The sequence below is a fragment of the Anolis sagrei genome, chromosome 3 (assembly GCF_037176765.1).
Source record: "Anolis sagrei isolate rAnoSag1 chromosome 3, rAnoSag1.mat, whole genome shotgun sequence".
NCBI classification, from domain to species: Eukaryota; Metazoa; Chordata; class Lepidosauria; order Squamata; family Dactyloidae; genus Anolis; species Anolis sagrei.
Genome location: NC_090023.1, coordinates 92,152,504 through 92,174,556, shown reverse-complemented (window position 1 = coordinate 92,174,556; position 22,053 = coordinate 92,152,504). Strand labels below are relative to the sequence as shown.

Sequence of the window (22,053 nt, the reverse complement as noted above, 5' to 3'; positions counted from 1 at the left end):
GTGTTTCAAATGTGTCTTTGTTAAATTACAGAGCATATGGTGTTTTATGTATATAAAACACCTGTGGTGTTTTTTAACTTTATTATTAAATTTTGTTTTACAATATTAAAAGCATAATGCAGAGCTATTATTTCATTTGGACAATCTACTCCATCATGGTCTTTTTATTAAATATGCTTTGATTTTAAGAAATCTTGCTCCAAATTTTCTTGTGATTTGTTAGAAGGCCTTCATACATTATTAAATCCAAAACCTGAGATGGAAGTGGAGATACAACATTTTCTATTACTATTTCTCACTTTGCCATTGAGTTTTCATTAATTTTTCAGCTACAAAAGCCTAACAAGGTCTACCCAGAAGAAAGAATCTGTCTTCATTTTCCCAGGATCTTGCTATTTTAGTTTGACCAACTCCAATTAGTATTCAGGCCAAATCTTTATCTGACAATTCTATATTTCCCTCATCAAAATTTATATTTTGAAGTGTGTGTGTGTGTCTGTAGAGCCTTATTGCTGATTTAACTAGGATACAGTTTTGTATCCATACTTTCACAGCAGAAGATCCCCACATGTCACAAGGCATCTATATCCCTGCATATAGACGCCTCAGGAGCTACTTGAGAAACTGCGAGTCGCTTCTGATGTGAGTGAATTGGCTGTCTGCAAGGACGTTGCCCAGGGGATGCCTGGATGTTTTACCATCCTGTGGGGGGCTTCTCTCATGTTCCCATATGAGAAGCTGGAACTGACAGGTGGAAGTTCACCCCGCTCCCCGGATTCAAACCACCGACCTTTCGGTTAGTCTTGCAGACACAAAAGTTTAACCCATTGTGCCACCAGGGGCTTCTATTTTGTATGATTGAATGGGTGCTAAATGTCATATCTGAACTGCGTTAAATTCTTGTTCAAGGCAGAAAATTGATGGAGTGGTCCAAAATTTTCTCCAGTTCCCATCTGAAATACACTTTTTGACCTTTGCTTCCAAATTAACATTTCTCCTCTTTGTGTCCCAAATGAATAGTTTGTAATAATGTCCTATAGTTTTGAGAGAATTATTTACACATGTAGTTTCATGTGTAATTTAAGCTCTCAGTTACTGTATCCCCAAAATCTGTGCAAAGGCAGTAACTCGGGCAATATGATAATATGTCCAGTTAGGCTAATAATGAGAATTCTAAGACTATGAACAAAATATTGACCCAAAATCATTTCAGTGCTACCCAGTTGAGGCTTGATTGACAAATGGCAGCCAAACATGGCTGTGGGCACTTGAAAGGGAATTGAAATGTAGATAATTTGTTTGTAGGAGATGTTTCCTACATGATATAACTAATTTTGTGTTAATACCACCACAATTCCTCCCCTCTCCCTCCACCCCAGTTCAAATTGCAAAATATTCTGCATTGCCTAGACCAGGGCTCTTACACGTTTTCCACTCTTAAACCCTTTCTGCCCGAGAAATTTTTATGTGACCCCAGGTATCTAGGTGTATATAATAGGTATAAAAAACAACCATTTAGTGATAATAAATCAGCAGTTACACGTCTTGTTAAACAGGCTGGTTTTTCTTTTCATGGAATACAGCTGAAGCATTTTCTGTAGAGTCCACTATAAACACTACATGTTGTTGCGAACAGCTTTGTGTAACTAAGTGGCATACAGAAAACCTTTCTTGTTGCAAAATGTTTTGTGGCCCCAACATTGAAATAAGGGGATCCCATCTGGGATCTGGAACCATAGTTTAAGATGCAGTCGTATAGAGAACCATTATCTGCTGCCCTCTCACTTCAACTGCACAGCTTTGGTTTGGATCATTCACCCATATTGATGCCCGCTGTGTGTGTGAGCTTAGATCAGCTGTTGTATTTATGTTGCAACCACAATTTTCAGTTTTACATCACATGACAAAATCCACATTATTGCTTTTCATCAGGGAAATTTGTTTTTTACCATGATTTTTCTGTGGAATAGAGTTTGCCATGTCCACAAGAACAAAGGAAATTTGCCCCTAATGGCCTTCACCGTGTAACTGTGTCTTGTGAACTCTGGTTAGTCTAGGTAATTGTCTGAGAAATGTGAAATTAAAGGCCTGCCTTCTATTGCAGGAAAGAATGGGGACTGGAGACTTTTCTTCCATCTGCTGTACTGCAGAGCATGAAAGAAAAGAACATAAAGAAAGCTCTTTCACACCTTGTCAAAGCAAATCAAAACCTAGTTCCTCCAGGTAAAAAGGTAATGCATTTGCATCTTAATAGAACTATATTTTCATAATCAGAAGAGCTGCATCTGAAGGAAGGTATTTTAAATAAGTCTTTTAGGAGGGAAAACTGCTGTACTGTACATTGCAGTGTGCTTATTGTCATGTTTCAAAAACAATTAAAGAGAATTGATTTAGCCAAATCATTCTTTTATCTTGAGGATGGTTGGAATTTCTAGTAAATCACAAGGGCATGACTATTTCTCCCTACCAGAATTCATTTGGCTTCTGCATTTCATAAGAAAATAGTTTAAAATTGCTTTCCCTGCTCTGACTTGTATTAACTTGAGCGCCTACTACAGCTGAATATTTTTCTCATCATGCAGTCCATTGATTTTTCTCACACTAAAGAGCAAAGTATCTTGATAAATAATTCGCCATGAATGGACGTATGCCCTGGGTTCTTGAGATTTGTATCAAATGGGTCCTATTTGTAATTTCCTTCAGATGCTCTGACCTAGTTCAGTGGAAGCCAATTGATTTTTAGTTCCACCAGTTGAAGAGATAAGCACATACTGTACTTAAATCTCTCCTACTGAAATTGTTGGGGACTTGAAAAAGCATTAATTTGGTCACATCTTGTGTTATATTTTGAAGACCCAGTCTGTTAAAAAATGGGAATGAAAAATAAGAGAGAACATAGCAAGTTTATTCTTTACATCAGCAGGTCCAATGTTAGCACTTGATATTGTTTAGCAAATGCTGTCACCTTGTTTGTTCCCACAGATGATGCTATATAGAATCATAGGATTGGAAGAGACTACAAGGGCCATTCAGTCCAATCCCTACCATATGGGAATACACAATGAAAGCACCCCTGACAGATGGCTATCTAGCCTTTGTTTTGGAACCTCCAAAGAAGGAGATTCCATCACACTCTGAAGCAGCATATTTTATTTATTTATTATTTATTTATTACAGGTTCTTATACCCCGCCCTTCTCACCCCGGGGGGGACTCAGGGCGGCTTACAAAAGCGAGGCACCATTTGATGCCCGCGTCACAAAACAATCAATACAGAATTATTACAAATTCATAGTTAACAATTCATACATAATACCAATAAAATCAATAAAAACCCCATACAAACCCAATTCATCCCCCCACATGGTCAGCGTTCACTAACTCATAGATCTCATTCTCAATTCCACTTCTTCAATCCTGCTGGTCGTATTCATCTGATTTAATTGCCAGATTGCCCGAAGGCCTGGTCCCAAAGCCACGTCTTCACCCTCCTCCTGAAGGAGAGGAGGGATGATGATGTCCTGATTTCCCCCGGGAGTGAGTTCCACAGGTGAGGGGCCACCACTGAGAAAGCCCTGCTCCTCGTCCCCACCAGCCTCACTTGTGAGAGTGGTGGAGTCGAGAGCAGTGCCTCCCCAGCTGATCTCAAACTCCGGGGTGGGACGTAAAGGGAGATACGTTCGGACAGATACACTGGACCGGAACCATACAGGGTTTTGTAGGTCAAAACCAGCACCTTGAATTGTGCTCGGAACTGCACCGGCAGCCAGTGGAGCTGGCACAACAGGGGGGTGGTGTGCTCCCTGTATGTCGCTCCGGTGAGCAATCTGGCTGCCGCTCGCTGGACTAGTTGAAGTTTCCGAACCGTCTTCAAGGGCAACCCCACGTAGAGCGCGTTGCAGTAGTCTATTCGGGATGTGACAAGAGCGTGGACCACTGTGGCCAGATCAGACTTCCCAAGGTACGGGCGCAACTGGTGCACAAGTTTTAATTGCGCAAAAGCTCTCCCGGCCACCGCTGAGACCTGGGGTTCCAGGCTCAGTGGTGAGTCCAGGATCACTCCCAAGCTGCGAACCTGCGTCTTCAGGGGGAGCGTAACCCCATCCAACACAGGCTGTAACCCTATACCCTGTTCGGCCTTCCGACTGACCAATAGGACCTCTGTCTTGTCTGGATTCAGTTTCAATTTGTTAGCTCTCATCCAGTCCGACACAGCAGCTAGACACCGGTTCAAGGTCTGGACAGCCTCCTTGGTGACAGGTGAGAAGGAGTGACAGATCTGGACATCATCTGTGTAGAGATAACATCTCAATCCGAAACTCCGAATGATCTCTCCCAGCGGCTTCATGTAGATGTTAAACAACATTGGGGACAGAATCGAACCCTGTGGGACTCCACACGACAACGGTTGTGGGGCCGAACAGGTGTCACCCAGTAACACCTTCTGGGACCGTCCCTCAAGAAATGACTGGAGCCACTGCAAGGCAGTACCCCCAAGACCCATGTCCATGAGGCGTCCCAGAAGGATACCGTGATCGACGGTATCGAAGGCCGCTGAGAGGTCCAGCAGAACCAACAGGGACACACTCCCCCTGTCTAGTTCCCTGCGCAGATCATCTACCACGGCGACCAAGGCTGTTTCCGTCCCATGTCCCGGTCTAAAGCCAGACTGTGCTGGATCAAGATAATCAGTGTCTACCAGGAATCCCTGGAGTTGAGTTGCCACCACACGTTCCAGGACTTTGCCCAAATAGGGGAGATTGGAAACTGGCCGATAGTTGTCTAATTGAGTGGGGTCCAGTGATGGTTTCTTCAACAGCGGTTTGATAATAGAACCTCTCCAAGGATCCTGTCCACATCCTCAAGCTGAACCAATTGAAATGAATCCAACAAAACCTGACAAGCAGATGCTCTCGTCACATTCTCAGAGACTGCAGGTAAAGTGGCGTCGAAATCCGACCGAATCCGCACAATTTTATCCGCGAAGAATCGAGCAAACGCTTCACAGCGAGCTCCAGAGCTGTCAGGGATCTCACTTTTCGGCGGGTTTAAAAGACCCCTGACAACTCGAAAGAGCTCAGCTGGACGATTTTTCGCAGATGCAATGTTGGCAGCAAAGGATGTTTTTTGTGCTGCCGCTATTGCCACATCGTAGGACCTTAGAAAGGCATTCAGATGTGTTTGGGCTGATTTAGTCGGCTTCCTGCGCCACACGCGATCTAGCCACCTTTTCTTTCGCTTCATTGCTGCCAGCTCCTCAGTAAACCAAGAGGCTGGATTAGCTCGGTTACTCGAAAGGGGGCGTTCCGGAGCGATTGCCCTAGTCATCTCGATGTTCCAATGAGAGACCAAGGCATCGACAGAGTCGCCAGTCAAGGAGGTGGGAAATTCCCCAAGAGCCGTCAGGAAACCATTTGGATCCATAAGCCTCTTGGGGCGGACCATTCTAATGGGTCCACCACCCCTGCGGAGGTTAGGAGGTACAGTAAGTCTAAACCTAATCAGGTAGTGATCGGTCCATGACAATGGAGCGATGGTCAGCTCCTCCGCCCCGACACTATCACCCATCCCTGAGTGAAGACCAAATCTAGTGTGTGTCCGGCAGTATGGGTGGGACCAGATACTAATTGGGACAGGCCCATGGTTGTCATGGCAGCCATAAAGTCCTGAGCCGCTCCTGAAAGAGAGGTCTCGGCATGGACATTGAAATCCCCCAGGACCAAAAGCCGCTGGGAGCTCAACGCCATGTCCAAGACCACTCCTGCTAGCTCAGGTAGGGAGACTGTCGTGCAGCGGGGTGGTCGGTACGCTAACAGAATCCCTATCCTGTCCCGGTCACCTAACCTAAAGCCGGCACACTCGAATGATGATGATTGTGGGATGGGGCACCTGATCAGGGGAATACAAACCTTATAGACTACTGCCACTCCTCCTCCCCGCCCTCCGGGTCTTGGCTGGTGCTGCACAGAGTAACCTGGCGGGCATAGTTGGGAGAGATTCACCCCTCACCCCTCGTCCAACCAGGTCTCTGTTATACATGCCAGGTCGGCTTGTTCCTCCTGGATTAGATCTCGAATAATGGAGGTTTTTCCATTTACCGACCTGGCGTTGAACAGCACCATCCTCAACCCAGAGGGGCCACCATCCTGACATCTCAGCTGTATCTTGTCGGGAGTATTTTTTGGAATTGCCAATATATTCCTATTATTTTCAGGCCGAATCGTTTGTATGGGTGTAGTATGAGTGATCTTTGGGATTGCCAATGTTCTATTGTGAATTTTGGGCCGAATTTGCTTTCGTGTTGAATCCTTGTTGTATTTTGGATTTGCCAGATTATTATGATAGTTTTTGGACCGAATTAAATAATTTGTTCTCCCTTTCCCGTATCTCCCTCTACCAGTCACCACCCCTATGGCAGCCCCCGCACCCGTAGAACCCCCCACCCCGGGGGGATTTCCTCCATACTCCTCGCTTGCCGTATCACTTGTTAATGCATAGTAACAGACATGATTGTGATTATATATCTCTAGACCCTGAGAATCCCCCCCCCCTCATTACTTCGTACTCCTTCCAGCGTGCTGGGGGTCATAAAGTGCATTTGTGCATTACTAGCGGGGGGGAATATCAGCAGTAACAAAAATGGCAAGATTGATGACATCAATAAATTGCTGGAAGTACACAATCTGAATCTAAGAAGTACACAATTTAAATCTAGGGTTAAACTAGAGACTCAAGTCTGTCCAAAGTGCTATAGTGCCAACAGCAAATTTAGTGGTTCGGGACCAGTTGGTAACTTCTGGCAAGACCAGGTGGGCTAAAGTGCAGGATTAAAGTGCTATATTAAAGTGCTGGATGTTTTCTATGTCTCAAGATCTAATAATACCATAGAGTCTCAATTGCTGGACTAAAGTGCTTGATAGTTCAATAACCCAGAGTCAGAGCCCACATGAGGTTCCCAATGTCATTCTGCTAGGACGGGCAGTTTGAAACATAGGGCCAAGTTTCTGGGGCCCGTGGACAACGAGCCGGCACCCCTTGGCCTGGTCCTCAGTTCTTCCTGACCGTTCAAGTGAAGGCTGGTAGAGCTTGGTGGGAATTGCGGGCGGTGATTCCGAGGAGACTGTTTTTAGCAGCAATGTGGAATGATGTTATTGCACCTCCTGCCAGAGAGGGCGGTGTTGCAAAGGATAACAGAGTTTGTGTTGCTATGAATTCTAAGTAGCAAGCAGCTGAACGCTGAACTTCTATGGTGTAGGCCTTCTGGTTGTTACTTAGGCCCACTCTGATGGAATTAGTGATGTTATTCCGGATGACAGTGGTTATAATAAAAAGGATCCCACAATATTGGATGGCCGGTCTTAGTTGTTCTGGGTGGAGGAGGGCGGTTGTTGAATGGCGCCGCTGAGAGCGTCAAGGAGCGAGGGCCGGAGGTGTCGGTAGAATGAGGACGGCTGCCGATATACGGGCGACGCCGGATGCTCCAGTTGGTGATGGAAGCGGCGTTGCTGAAAAATGCCGAAAAGCACAGTCTGAAAGCGCTGTTGGTGGAAACAGGCGGCTGCCGATGAAGATGGCGCCGCCGGAGGTGCCCAGGAGCACCGCCCAGAGCGCCGCAGAGATTCACCGGGCGCCGGTGGAGGAGGCCGCCTCCACTCCTGCCAACGGCAGGGGACCAGCACGATGGAAGACCAGCCCCTCCCGAGCCCGGGAAGGCGGCCGCCGACGAAAATGGTGCCGCCGGAGGGACGCCGAACCGCCGGAGCCGCAGGCAGTGGAGCGCCAGCCGGGACCAGGCCGAGAGGAAGCTGCGCGCCGGCCCCGCGCGTCGGTCGCGCCGCCTCAACGGCGGACGTGGTGATGGTCCGGATCACGATCTGCCCCTCTCCCGACGGCCCGGTGGCCGGGCGGCGAGGCGCCAGCGGTGGAGCACCCAGCATATTCCATTGCCAGTTTTTTTAAAAACCCTTGAATGTAGCTCATCTGGCCTTGAAGACTAGAATTCATTTAGAATCTATAAGTCCTCCTATAGCAGCTCTTTATTTATTCTTGATGGCTTGCTATAATTGGATTAGTGGCTTGGTGTGATGACTCCTGGACTGTCTGATGACCTTGCTCCTGTTTCTCCTTTAATCTTTCTGAACCTGGGAGTGATTTAAACTGGGTTGACTATCCTGTGGCACTTGGGTCACTTACTGATTGTAGCACAGGTCAATTATGGAGCAGGCAATGGTGAGGAGAGGTTGCCATGGACAAAGAAAATAAGTACTAGGTAAATTGGCCATAATGCCTAGTCTCATCCATTTTTTCATGCAGTAAACACATAGTTAATCCAAATTGTTTTCTACCAGTTTTAGTGCTGCTGCAGGTAGAGTATAAAAGTCACCTGAAGAAAGCAAATGTGGTTTTAATTCAAAGAGCTCAAAATAACTACTGACTTTGTGGGATTCTCTCAGGAATGACTCATTTGTTGAATTTACTACGCTCTTGTTGCTATTCTCCTTAGCCTAAGTAACCCAATTCTAATTTAGCTGCTTGAGGCTCACTGCATCTTATCTTTATAATCAATGTATTGGTTTTGGTCTTATTTTTCAGCTATCGGCTCTTCAGGCCAAGGTTCACTATCTCAAGTTTCTCAGTGATCTACGACTATATGGAGGCCGTGTATTCAAAGCAACACTACTAGTATGCTTTCTGTATATCATTCTTATTTTCTTCAAATGGCTAATTAATGGAATAATTAATTGCAGAACAATTAATGTTGAGGCAAATCTTGTAATAGTTCTAACTTGAAGGAGTCCCATAGTATTATAGTTGCCATCCATTAATTTTTGTTTTTCAGGTATTGTTGGACTGTAAATATGATCATCTGTCATCACTATCTGTATTGTCCTGGCTCTCAACTACAATATGTCTGTTTATGTCTTAGTATTATATATAACCTCATGAAGAGGAAGAAGTAAATATTTTCTGTCATAAAAAATGCATGCTACTCATAGAGTCAATGTGATGAAATACTCAGAGATAGTTTATCTAATTCCTTCCTCTGAAATATAGTTTATACCACGTGGTATGCATTGGTAGCCTCCCATCCAAATATTAGCTTCCAAGATCATACAAGATCGGATCCCTTTAGCGTATTAGATTTGATACACTGGAGTAACATGATAGCAGTGATAAACCTTACCCACAACCAGGTCTATATGACTAATGTATTTTAAAGATTATATGCATTGCATACATAAAGATCTCCCTCCCTCTCTACCTCCCTCTCTCTCTGTCCCCTCCCTCCCTCTGTCTTTCTTGTTTCAGCAGGGAGAAAAGCGTTCTGAGGTGACACTGTTAGTGGGACCACGCTATGGCATCAGCCATGTAATAAACACCAAAACTAACCTGGTGGCCCTTCTGGCAGATTTCAGCCATGTGAACAGAATCGAGATGTTTACAGAAGATGAAACAATTGTTAGGGTTGAGCTTCATGTACTAGATGTAAAAGTAAGTTGCATATTAATTGTTAAGTGTTTAACTCCTGTCAAATAAAAGCCATGGTCTCCATGTTAGATAGCAGTGGTATCAGTGTCTCTGATAATCTGTATACTATAAAAGTTTATCAGATATGTAAGAAACTATCATTTATCCTATTTATGTTTCTGAAACTCATGAAAATCCCATTGAACCTAATGTGATTTGCTTCTGAATAAATTTGCTTAAGGTCATGCTGTCTGTTTAATTATATTCAGAATATTTGCTTACTGTGATGTTATGTTTCCAAAATATTTTAGGCTTTGTGTATCTAAGACTTCCTGATGTAATAACTTTGCATTTTTATTTCACAGCCAATCACTTTGCTGATGGAGTCATCAGATGCCATGAATCTTGCCTGTTTAACAGCTGGATACTATAGACTTCTAGTTGATTCCAGACGCTCAATATTTAACATGGCCAGCAAGAAAAATGGTGGAAATGGCCGTGAAACAGGTAACAGGATATATAAATACAGTCAACCTGCTTCTAAGTAAATGGGTCCCAATAGCACAATCTAAGCAATCTGTGGTCAAGGTTACACCCCACAAATAAACAAAGAATTGAGGAAGGGAGCCTGAAAACAAAAAAGAAATTAAAGTAACATATTCCTATCAGTCTCACATTTCCCTCCAGCCCATGATCAAACTGTTGTAGCTGAGTTGTCTGGATCTCATTCCAAATTCAACTGGAGCAAAATGTTTACTGATCCAAAAGTATAGATCAAGATGGTTTTGATTTCTCACTATGCCATTACTGAAATCATCTATAAAGTATAAAGAATCAAAGAAGAAGCAGCTAGGAAAATACAGTTGTTAAAACTGTATTTCAAAGTTATATACATGAAGCCGCTGGAGGAGATCATCCGGAGTTTTGGGGTGTGGTGTCATCTGTATGCAGATGATGTCCAACTCTGTCACTCCTTCCCACCCGCTACTAAGGAGGCTGTCCAGGTCCTGAACCGGTGCTTGGCCGCTGTGACGATCTGGAGAGGGCGAACAAATTGAAATTGAATCCAGACAAGACAGAGGTACTCCTGGTCAGTCACAAGACTGAACAGGGCATAGGGTTACAGCCTGTGTTGGATGGGGTTACACTCCCCCTGAAGACGCAGGTTCACAGCTTGGGTGTGATCCTGGACTCATCGCTGAGCCTAAAACCTCAGGTCTCGGCGGTGACCAGGGGAGCATTTGCACAGTTAAAACTTGTGTGCCAGCTGCGCCTGTACCTTGGGAAGTCTGACTTGGCCACGGTAGTCCACGCTCTAGTTACATCTCGTATAGACTACTGCAATGCTCTCTATGTGGGGTTGCCTTTGAAGACGGTCCGGAAGCTTCAATTAGTCCAATGAACGGCAGCCAGGCTGTTAACACTCAGGGAGCATACAACCCCCTTGTTGCGCCAGCTCCACTGGCTGCTAGTTTGCCCAATTCAAAGTGCTGGCTTTGGTCTATAAAGCCCTAAATGGTTTTGGCCCAACTTACCTGTCCCAACGTATCTCCCCTTACAAACCACTGAAGACTTTAAGATCATCTGGGGAGGCCCTGCTCTCGGTCCCTCCTTCGTCAGAAGAACGTTTGGTGGAGACAAGAGACAGGGCCTTCTCAGTGGTGGCCCCTCAGCTATGGAATGCCTTCCCTAGGGAGATCAGATCTGCTCCCTCCCCTTGACGTTTCGGAGGCAAGTTAAAACATGGCTATTCGAGCAAGCGTTTGCAAGTACAGAGTAGCGAATATAGGAAATCAAATGACCTGACAATGGAATTGGACAATGCTTGAGAATAATGAGATGCTGATGATGTTGCTTTTATTGCTTTTGTGATGTCTTATACTGTTTAATGTTTTGTTTTTTTATCTATTGTGTTTTATGTATACTGAGTTTTTGGAAACCGCCTTGAGTCACCAATTGGTTGAGAAAGGCGGTATACAAATACAGTAAATAAATAAATAATAAATAATAGAATACTTTATATGAGTGTTTAGGAATAACATATTGTTTATTCTGAAGTATCCCAAATAATATAAACCAAATTAATGATTTGCCTTCCCTTCTTCCCATGTACTAACTTTCAGGAACTGAAATGAAAGGGAGGCATATTCTTCATGGCTCTGAGTGGAACTGCGTGGCAAAAACTACTACCTTCCCAGCAGAGGGAGAACAGGAAGCCCACATGTTTGTAGACTCTAAACAGAACACAGTGGATGTCTCGGATAGCACCTTGTGTTCAAAGGAACACAGGCACTTGTACATAGAGAACATTTATGGGTCTAGTGGGCATGATCAGCAGCTGGCCAAACAAACTGACTCCATGGAGGCAGAAGACAGCCGAAATGTGAGTGAGCAATCTGTGCTGTCATACTCAGGACTGGAATTGAACAAGAAAACACAGGGGTCTCCAAGAGCAGCAAAAGTATCTTTTATATTTGGAGATCACAGTTTGGATGGTATTAATCCCCAAACTCTCGGCTATGAAAGACTATTGGATGAAAGTCCAGAAGCTTTAGAGAAGCAAAGAGCTCTTTATATAAGCCATGCCAATGACATTAAGGGCTTGGAGTTGTCCCCAGATGCTGAAAGCATTCAGTTTGCTGCTAATACTGTTTATTCGGGCTTACATGATAGCAAAATATTTGGAGCTGCAGAAGGTATTGAAGAGCCGTTGCTGCATGATATTTGTTATTCTGAGAACACAGATGATGCTGAGGATGAAGATGAAGCAAGCTGTGAGGAAGACATCATGGTGGGAGAAATCAATAGACCTGCTCTTCTAAGCCTTTCAGGTTCTAGTGATGACATCATAGATTTGACATCCCTCCCACCGCCAGAAGGTGATGATAATGAAGACGACTTCCTCTTGCATTCTCTAAACATGGCCATTGCTGCTCCTCCACCTGGGTTCAGAGATAGCTCTGATGAGGAAGATTCTCAGAATCACACATTACAGTACAGAGAAGACAAGGACGAAACTGAAAACCTAGGAAGTGGGGATATTCCAGTGTCACTTATAGATGCTGTCCCAACTAATACCGAAGGAAAGGGAGAAAAGGGGCTTGATGATGCTGTGGTCTCTACTCTCCAAGCCCTGGAGGCCTTGGCTGCTTCTGAGGAGCAACAGACAAATGATAATTCAGGTTCTTTCACTACTGTTACCTTTATTCATTGAAATACATCATACCATTTCATCCATTTTCATCACTAGCATTTTCACTATTAGACATTTTTGGAATCATTTTGTTATGATTATTATTATTACCATTATCATTTTGCCATCATCAGACATACCCATATGTTAAGTTGCCTTTCTTGGAAACTATGCAATATGTGAATCCGTATTCTTGAACCATTTCTAAGCTTACAAAGCTCATTTTCTTATTACAGTGCCTGACAAGGTTTCATTAACTGGTTTCATTAATGTTTTGTGGCATACAGGTGTAGCCATCATGAGAGCATATAGCCCTGAATCATCGTCAGATTCTGGCAATGAGACTAACTCTTCTGAAATGACTGAAAGTTCTGAATTGGCTGCAGCACAGAAACTGACTGAAAATGCCACACGTATGTTTTTGGCAACTAATGATGGTTACCAGCCCCTTGGGGAGCCACACTCTGAATTCTCTGTCTCGAAGAGTCAGGCTGGGGGTTTGCTAATGAAATCCTTACAATCATCAGGAAATCAGCAAGTTATGGATCTCCAGTCAAAAGTTGTGCCTTCAAAGCAGATTCTCCAATCAGACAACATGGAGATGGAACCAGAAACCATGGAAACCAAATCTGTTACTGAGTATTTTAGCAAACTGCACATGGGTTCTGCAGTATATTCTTGCACTACTAAACGGAAGAATAAGGTGAATGATGGGGAAGGAAAAGGAACCCCCGAAAGCACTGCTGTTGTAAAAAAACAGCAGGGGGTTAAAAAAACAGAAACTGATGAGCAAAAGGGTAAAGCCAGTACGCTCTCTTCCAAGGAGAGTCAACGCATAAGCACTTTTAATGTGGAGAGAACTGCTTTTCGCAGGGATGGCCAAAGATGGTATGCTACTTCAGATGAGGAAGCAGTAGAGAAACCAAATTCAGAAGGGATGAATGGAAAGACAGTTTCCAGAGTTCCAAGTCTTGGGAAAACTGAAGTGGACTGTAAAGATGAAACACATCCTGAAACTGACCACAGCAGTATTTTGGGACGTGGGCCAGATGAACACTTTGTGTCTGATGTGACCACACACTCTTCTCCCAAAGAGCAAAATGACTCTGAAGATGCCGATTTGTCTGTGGATGATCATCACCTCTCAAAGCTCCCAGAAGTGGAGCAGGGTGTCACTAGATTGTGTGAGTACCATTTAGCTAAGCGCATGTCATCCTTGCAGAGCGAAGGGCATTTCTCCCTGCAGAGCTCTCAGTGCTCTTCAGTCGATGCAGGATGTAGCACAGGCAGCAGCAGCACATGCGGGACCCCAATCGAATCTCCTCTTTGTACTTCTGACGCTAAGCACATGATGCCTGACTCCTCAGGGAAAGGCATCAATTATATGTCTGCCGATGAAAGAGCTGCCATGCTTCCCAACCATGGAGCGACATACAAAGATCTGCATCAGCAGCCCGAAACTGTGTGCCACAGAATGAATGTGCCTGTTATGCATTCTGCAGTCAATTCTGCTGATCCCCTATTTGGCACTTTGAGAGATGGATGTCACAGGATTCCCAAGATTAAAGAAACTACAGGTATGGCAGCACCAACACATTCATCTGGGTATGCAGAATAGAAATGAGTGTCACCTAAAACCATTTAAATGAACGGAATGACTGTAGATATGACTATATGGGCACAGGCTCTGTGACAACAAATGCAGAATTATGGGCAGGAAAATGGCAGGGTATACATGTATTAAGGGGTAATTCATGTAGGATGCCCATATGCATTAATGTTGATGCCTGTGGGTAGACTTTATTATTCCCATGACCCTCCTCCAAAAAGGTATCCAATATATATTTTATCTTTTGAGCCCTCCACTCTGTATCTTTATCTGTACATTAAAGAAAAGCATATTTTGCCCTTTCCATTACATACATGTTGGCTGTCTCTAAATGAGTAAATATAGTCTCATCCAAAAAACGTAAGTGCTTGAGCATGTAGCTAACAATGTGATAACAATATCATTAAATATGAGAGAAAATGCTTCTTTCCTTCAGACATTCTGTAGTTCTATAACATGTTCTTCAAGGTTGCAGTATGCAGTTTGCCTTGTTTAAGGGCAAGCTGTGATTTTTCAACATGTTTCCAGGAAAAAGCCAAAGGAATGGGACAAAGCTTTGAGTACAGAGAAATATGACAAACTAGCAATGGCATTAGGAAGGAAAATATTAATTTTCCCTCTTATGGAATTCTTAAAGGCAACAATCTTGGCTAAGTATAATATCCTACTGGATCATAAATAGGAGAGTTAAGCATTCTAATTATGTGCTCATGTCTTTTCTGCTGCATGTAAAAAATTTAATATCACACTAATGTATGTCTGATTTTACTCATAGTACAGTTAATTGACTGAAACAGAGAAAATATTTGTAGTATAATCAACCATAAAACACATGGTTGATGGCAGCCTTCCCAGGGCCCTCCTATCTTCCCCACAACCAATGCTTCATTGGCTATGAATATTAGGAACTATAGTTCAATAGATATAGAAGACACTGAGCTGGAAAAAGCTGGTCTTTAGGATGATGGATGCACAACTGCCACAAAGCACTGGTAAAATACGAGGGAGAGAGTCAGTGTTTCCACCTAACAGTACGTATTGTTAACCTATGATGACTGCTAAGAAACCGCTGCAGTCGTCGTTATGCATGTCACCATTTCAGAAACTGCTCTCGGGCACAAATGAGTCTTATGGAGAGAATGAATGGGTTCACTCCCCCCATTTGGCAGCACAATGAAATGATGAGGTGAGATTTTTCTCCCCAGATTCATATTCCACTTGGAAAGAAATTTAAATTTGAAAACAAGATGCATGTGCGAGAAAGCACAGTAGTTGGATACTTAATCCAGGCCCTGGTCTTTGAGTGCAGTGCTTAACTGAAACAAAAACACAAAACAAACCTCTGGTTTTGAATCCTTATGTATTCAGTGCATGTTTGTTCTGCATTAACATTGGCACCTCTTTTTTTCTAAGCTTTAACAGCTGTGCTCCTCTCCATGCTATACTTGTTGAACTTGACTTTGTGGAGAATGTTTAATTTCAGCCTTTTTATGAAGAGTATACCCAGATTTGCACATTTATTTATATCTGAAATGGAGAGAAATTTTGAACATTACAAAAATATGGGGGAAAAGTGGAACCAACAGGTTTTTCAATTTTTATTGCAGTCACATGAATTAAGTCAGTCTTTGTTCTAAAAACTTTACATGACTGATTTAACATGTTTTGTTTAACCATCTGAATATTTCCTGAAACACCATGATTGTAAAGGTAAAGGTTTCCCCTTGACATTAAGTCTAGTCATGTCCAACTGAGGGATGGTGCTCATCTCCATTTCTAAGCTGAAGAGCGGGCATTGTCCGTAGATGCCTCCAAGGTCATGTGGATGGAGTACAAGGTCATGACTGCATGGAGTACCGTTGCCTTCCTGCCGAGGTGGTACCTATTGATCTACTCAAATTTGCATGTTTTTGAACTGCTAGGTTGGCAGAAGCTGAGGCTAACAGTGGGAGTGCATCCCGCCCACTAGATTCAAACCACCGATCTTTCGATCAACAAGTTCACCCGCTTATATGCTGCTGTTAAATCTCTGGGCCTAATAACCTAAAAATATGTGTTTTTATAGTCTTTTTTAAAGTAATGCATTAAGATTGAAATGCTCAGTCACTTCAAGCCTTTCTGAGATGTGTAATTTCTCTCTCTGTTCTTCTACTACCCCTAGTGTAGCTTTTACAGAACCTGTGACTGGAAGACAAGGAGGCATGCCTTCAGCTTTTCCTAAACAGCCCAGTGCTGAATCCATCAAGCTATCATCCCACATTCACTCTGAATCAAAGGTGCCAAGTCAAAACCAAGACTCTTTTGATGTTCCCAAAGTCAACCAGTCAGGTGGGGTAGCTGTTAGTTTATGGCCATATGATGTGATGGGAGGAAGCCTCAGAATGCCACACAATAGAAAGGTTCTACGACGTAGCAGCAGTGTCATTGCAGCCACAACAGGAATCGAGGTGTTTCTTGAGAAGAAGAAAGCCACTGTGAGTGTGATGTGCACTGGACCAGGTGACTCAAAATCTGAAAAGAAAGGCGAACTTCCTCTGGGCAAAGTGCTTTCAAAAAGTTATTCCCAGAGCTCTATGAATGTCAGTGTGAGCAGTAAAAGATCTTCCATCTTCAACACCATTCAGAAGGAGCCCAAGCAGTACAGAACACTGCCCTTGAGAAAACTAGATGCCAGCAACTGGAAATGCCACGGTCCCTTTAGCTATTGTTTTCTAAAGAGGGGAGATGCTGATGAAGATGATGATGAAGTTGAACACAGAGACAGCACCCAGCTCTCATGCCTCTATCATCCTGAAACGCAGCACACCGTAGCAGAACTTTCTACCCAATCCACATCCACTGGGCATGAAACGGAAGGCATTGGGGTCCCTGGAAGTGGAGAAAAGAACCCACACACAAAAGGCAGTCTTCAAGAAGAGGAGGTTAAAAATGTTGTGAATCTCAGTGACATGTCCTTTGATGCATGGATCGCAAGACTCAATGTAATGAAGGAGAAGAATTATACAGTGCCTGATGGATTTCTTGCAGCACAAAAGGATGCCAATGAGTTGCTCTGTTTGGTCCGATCTTGTGTGGGAAAGAGGGAGGATCATCCAGAAACATATGACCTTAAACTTTCTCAGTACAAACAACTGTTGTCTGTAGAATCAAGACAGCTGGGAAGTGCCTGCAGGAAAATGGCCATGGCTGAAACAAGCCCTGAGGAAATGCTTCTAGCTATGACTTCTAGCTTTCAAGTACTCTGTTGCTTAACAGAAGCCTGCATGCGTTTAGTTAAAATCATGAACTCTGAAACACAGCAGGAGGAAATTGTAGCGAAAATAGATGAGGTTTTAATAAACTACATTTGTCTTCTAAAGGCCGCAGAAGCAGTGACTGGCAAGTCCTCCGGTGACTCTAGCATTAAACTCTTGGCTCGTCATTCGACTACCATGGCCACTATTGTAAGCACACTAACACGTTCTCTTAAAACACTTTTAAATAAATAAACAGAAGTCACTTCATAATTTACCTTTGCAAAGCCATACATTTAAAAAAGAAAAACTTTTATTTACTTCTATGTGTTATGAACTAATGTTGACAGATACAACTCTCTCTGTCTATTTTGTTATTTTATATAAAATAGGAATGAGGCTTTTAAAAAACTCTATAAAACTGATAAATGTCTAGCCAGTTCTATCCTCTGTTTCCTTTATTTGAGAGCAAGAGAAAGAGATACTGTACAAGAGCCTTTGGACAATTTGGCTTTTTCGTGGTCAAATCTACAGGGGTATTATTACACTTCTAAAGACTGCAGTGCTACAGGAATTACATCCTTTTCTTCTCCAGGTTTATACTTGGAAACCCTACAATCAATGGCTGGAAAAAAATAAGAAATGGAATCATGTTGTATATAACAATATTTAATGTTTGAATTATAATTTTTAATAGCAAAATACATTTTAAACCCCAGAGACTATTATAACTTATTAGAGATTATATATATATATATAAATATAAATATATATATATACATACACAATAAATTAATCTTTTGTTCATATCACTTGCCTAATCCATCTGTTCTTCTCTTTTATTTCTTTCCTGTATTTTTGCCCCAAAAAAAACCTTTTCAAAGCAGCTCACAAAGGGTAAAACTATAAAGCCCTATATGGTTCTGGCCCAACTTACATGTTTGAATACATCTCCCCATATGAACCATCTAGGGCCTTAAGCTCATCTAGGGAGGCCCTGCTCTCGTTACTGCCTTCGTCACAAGTAGTATGGAGGGGATGAGAGACAGGGCCTTCTTGATGGTGGCCCCTCGGCTGTGGAACACTCTCCCTATAAATATTAGATCAGCCACCTCCCTTTTAACATTCCTGAAAAAAGTCAAGATGTGGCTTTTTGAACAAGTGTTTGCAAATGTAGAGTAACTGACACAGGAAAATGGAACAACTAGACAATGGGTCCAGACAACATTTTTAACAAGGAGACACTATGAATTTATATTTTATTGATTTGTTTAGTTTTGTTATATGTTATGTTTTTAATTGCATTTATGACATTGTAAGTATTGAATTTTGCCCTGTTAACCGCATTGAGTCACCTACGGGCTGAGAAAGGCAGTATACAAATATAGTAAATAAATAAATAAATAAATAAAACAAATACACATTTCTAACAATAAAATGCATAATAACAAATATTTAACATAGGAATGGGAATAAAAGGAGCTGAAATCAAAATATGTCCTTCAGCTGATGAAAAATCAAATAAAACCCCAAATGTTAGAAAACAGAAGAAAAAACAACTCCCATACCGGTTGTCTAGCCTTTAAAAAGGCACCTGAATGCAGCTCTCTTCCCCACTGACTGCTTTTTATGTGTTCAAGCCAGAAGAACTTGGCATACAACACTGTTATACCACAATTGTGCTGTATCCATTCTTTGTTTGGAGCATATTGCACAACATAACTCTCCTGGTGCTGAACTGTGACACATTACTATTGATTTGTCTGGAAATGGATTACCCCTTCCCCATAAACTTTTTATGGCCCCCTATCCCACTATGCCAGTGGTTCCCAGCCTTTTTTTGACCAGGGCCCACTCTCTCAACATTAGAAACAAAAGGGTTACCAATCAGTTTTTGGTCAACCTTAGATTTGGTTTGGGGTGCTGATTCAGAAAACTGCATTAGATAGACCACATCAGCTCTAGTTTCTGATATAGAACATATGACATGGTCATTGACAAGGAATGAGTAGCAGGTGGCATGAAAGAAACGGAAATGATTTTTTAAAAATAAAATAAAATTAAGGAGGCTCACAGACCAGATTTTCATCCTCATGGCTCACTGGTGCTCCGCGGTCCACAGGTTAAGAACCACTACACTATGGTATCGCAACCACTTTTAATTTTGCTTCATTGGGCGCATAGTGGCTCTGTCAAAGTTTCATTATTCCTCCCCTGAGGATTCCCTGCAGATCTCTAACAGCAAACTACCTATGGTGATTGAACTGGGAGGAAACCAGGATTCTCAGGAGTTCCCAAAGAAATTGCTATGCATCTATAAACACACACAAGTAGTGCAACGGTGCAATTCCAATGTATCAGGTGTAGCAAATGTAATCCTACTAAAGATTAATGTCCAGAGAAGTCATAGGGTCTGGAAAAAGTTTAAAGAGTAAGATACAAAAGTAGAAGTAGTCAAGCGCTATCTTGCAGGAAAAAGCACAGAGAAAATACTTCTGGAAGTGCCAGGATGTTTGTCCATCTTCCCAACCTGGACAAGGATTGGTTCCATAAGAGCATCAACTTTCAAACTGCATTTTATGGTACTTTAGATGGGGCCTTTGCCATACATATTTTACCTCAAGCCCCTTCTACACTGCCCTACATCCCAGGATCTGATCTCAGATTATCTATTTATCCCAGATTATCTTTCAGTGGAGACTCATATAATCTGGTTTAAATATGATAATCTGGGATCAGATCCTGGGATATAGGGCAGTGTAGAAGGGGCCTCAGTGAAGCAAATCTTGACCATTGCTAGTGTTAAGAAATGTGCCTTCTTCACATTGATTCACGACTGCACAGAAGCAGCTGGAGCTGTTTAATTTGATCTACACGAAGTTGCAAATAGCCAGCAGATATGGGCCCGCAGATGAGATCTTGCTTTGAAATAAAAGTGAGGGTCTTTAATGCTTTCAGTCTTGTGAATGCTCATGTTTTAAAAAGTTTCTGTAACTAATTGGTACTATTTTTGCTAAACTAGATAGCCTATAATTTTGGTGTGTTACCTTGTTCCATTGAATCTCACAAAGTAAGGAAAAAATATAGAAAACTTATGGGTCTGTTATATTCAGGTCACGTGTTCCAAGCAAAGTTCAAAACTAAAGGTGTGTCTACACTGTATAATTAATGCAGTTGACATCACTTTAATTGCCAGGGCTTAATCATGGGAGCTAAAATTTTACACTGTCTTTATCCTGTTCTGCCAAAGAGTACTAGTTCCTCACCAAACTACAACTTCTTGGATCCCATGGCAATAAAAATGGTGTTGAACTGTCTTTATTCAACTGCATAAATGCACCCTAAGTCAAGACTATGGATAACTTCCAGGGCAACCATGGCTAGTGGAACTTTCCTTCCTGTTGCAACTATAGAGGGGCATTGTCTCAGCAGTGAGCACAAGCCTGGGGCCAGCTGTCAAACTCTGTACTGCAATTTGCCACTTTCTTCCTAGACAAGGTAATCCTCTGTGGTTTTAAACAATAGAGATATCCATCAGCTTCTTTGATGGTGGACAATGGCATATTATTGCAGATATATGTTCAGAATCCAAATATACAGCAACATCATCCAGGAGACTATAGGAAAACTTATTAGAGATTCTTCCCTAAATCAAATTTGGAATGCCCATAGTAGGAAAATATGTCGACAAAGATGGGATACGAACTCACGCGTGCAGAGCACAATGGATTAGCAGTCCATTGCCTTAACCACTCGGCCACCTCGTCAAGACTATTCCATTCCCTAAATGGAATAGTCTGCCCTTTGTCATCTTCTGAGATCTCTTCCACACAGCTGTATAAAATCCACATTGAACTGGATTATATGACACTGTGGACTCAGATAATCCAGTTGAAAGCAGATATTGTGGGATATCTGCCTTGATATTCTGGGTTATATGGCTGTGTGGAAGGGCCCAGAGTTTCCTGTAGGGTATTATGTGTCCAGGGGATAGGGGACACAGCAGAATGTATTGTGGTGTGTAAAATTGTGTCAACTGTGCCTTATTCAAGGTAAAATTTATGGTTGATCAACTGATGCTTATGAAATAGGTCTGGCCTGGTTTTATATTGCTGTATTATTGAGCTCTTTAATTCTATTCTGCTTTTCTTCCAAAGAGATCAAGGAAATATAGTTTCACTCTTTTAGCCTGAGAATAACTGAGGCCCCTCCCACACTGCTGTATAAAATCTGGATTATCTGCTTTGAACTGGATTATATGGCAGTGTAGATTCATATAATCCAGTTCGAAGCAGATAATGTGTAATATTGCTTTGATAAAATAATAGCTATTATTATGCAATTAATAGAGCCTGGCTATTTATCACAAAATGGGAGTATTCCTAAAATATAGAAAAAGAAATTATCCTTGGGAGTGCTGTGGATCCATTCCTAGCCTAGTTTTATTCCCTAAACATTCCTTATCTGTTGAGTTTGGCATTGGAACTCATGCAGACGTGGGGTAAGTGCAGTTGGCTACATCTTTCACTGCCTTGGCTTCATCCTATCAAA

The 22,053-nt window shown here is 42.4% G+C and overlaps 1 protein-coding gene and 1 non-coding gene across 7 annotated transcripts in view; one reads left to right on the top strand and one right to left on the bottom strand.

Annotated features, from left to right (window-relative positions):
- Positions 1 to 17,942, top strand: part of FRMPD4 (FERM and PDZ domain containing 4) — a 392,551-nt gene extending 374,609 nt beyond the window's left edge. For 4 of the 6 annotated variants that reach the window (XM_067466806.1, XM_060769958.2, XM_060769957.2 and 1 more), the window contains exons 11-17: positions 2,105 to 2,231; positions 8,592 to 8,681; positions 9,309 to 9,491; positions 9,833 to 9,974; positions 11,591 to 12,649; positions 12,948 to 14,237; positions 16,436 to 17,942. In XM_067466806.1, the coding sequence (XP_067322907.1) occupies positions 2,105 to 2,231; positions 8,592 to 8,681; positions 9,309 to 9,491; positions 9,833 to 9,974; positions 11,591 to 12,649; positions 12,948 to 14,237; positions 16,436 to 17,757 (4,213 nt within the window). In that variant the 3' untranslated portion in view covers positions 17,758 to 17,942. Of the gene's footprint in view, positions 1 to 2,104; positions 2,232 to 8,591; positions 8,682 to 9,308; positions 9,492 to 9,832; positions 9,975 to 11,590; positions 12,650 to 12,947; positions 14,238 to 16,430 lie in introns of all 6 variants that reach the window. The other 2 variants (XM_060769959.2, XM_060769961.2) reach the window with 2 other exon arrangements.
- A 3,245-nt stretch (positions 17,943 to 21,187) lies between these two features.
- TRNAS-GCU (transfer RNA serine (anticodon GCU)) lies at positions 21,188 to 21,269 on the bottom strand. The gene has a single exon. It is a non-coding gene; the product is annotated as a tRNA-Ser (tRNA).
- Between the last annotated feature and the right edge of the window lie 784 nt (positions 21,270 to 22,053).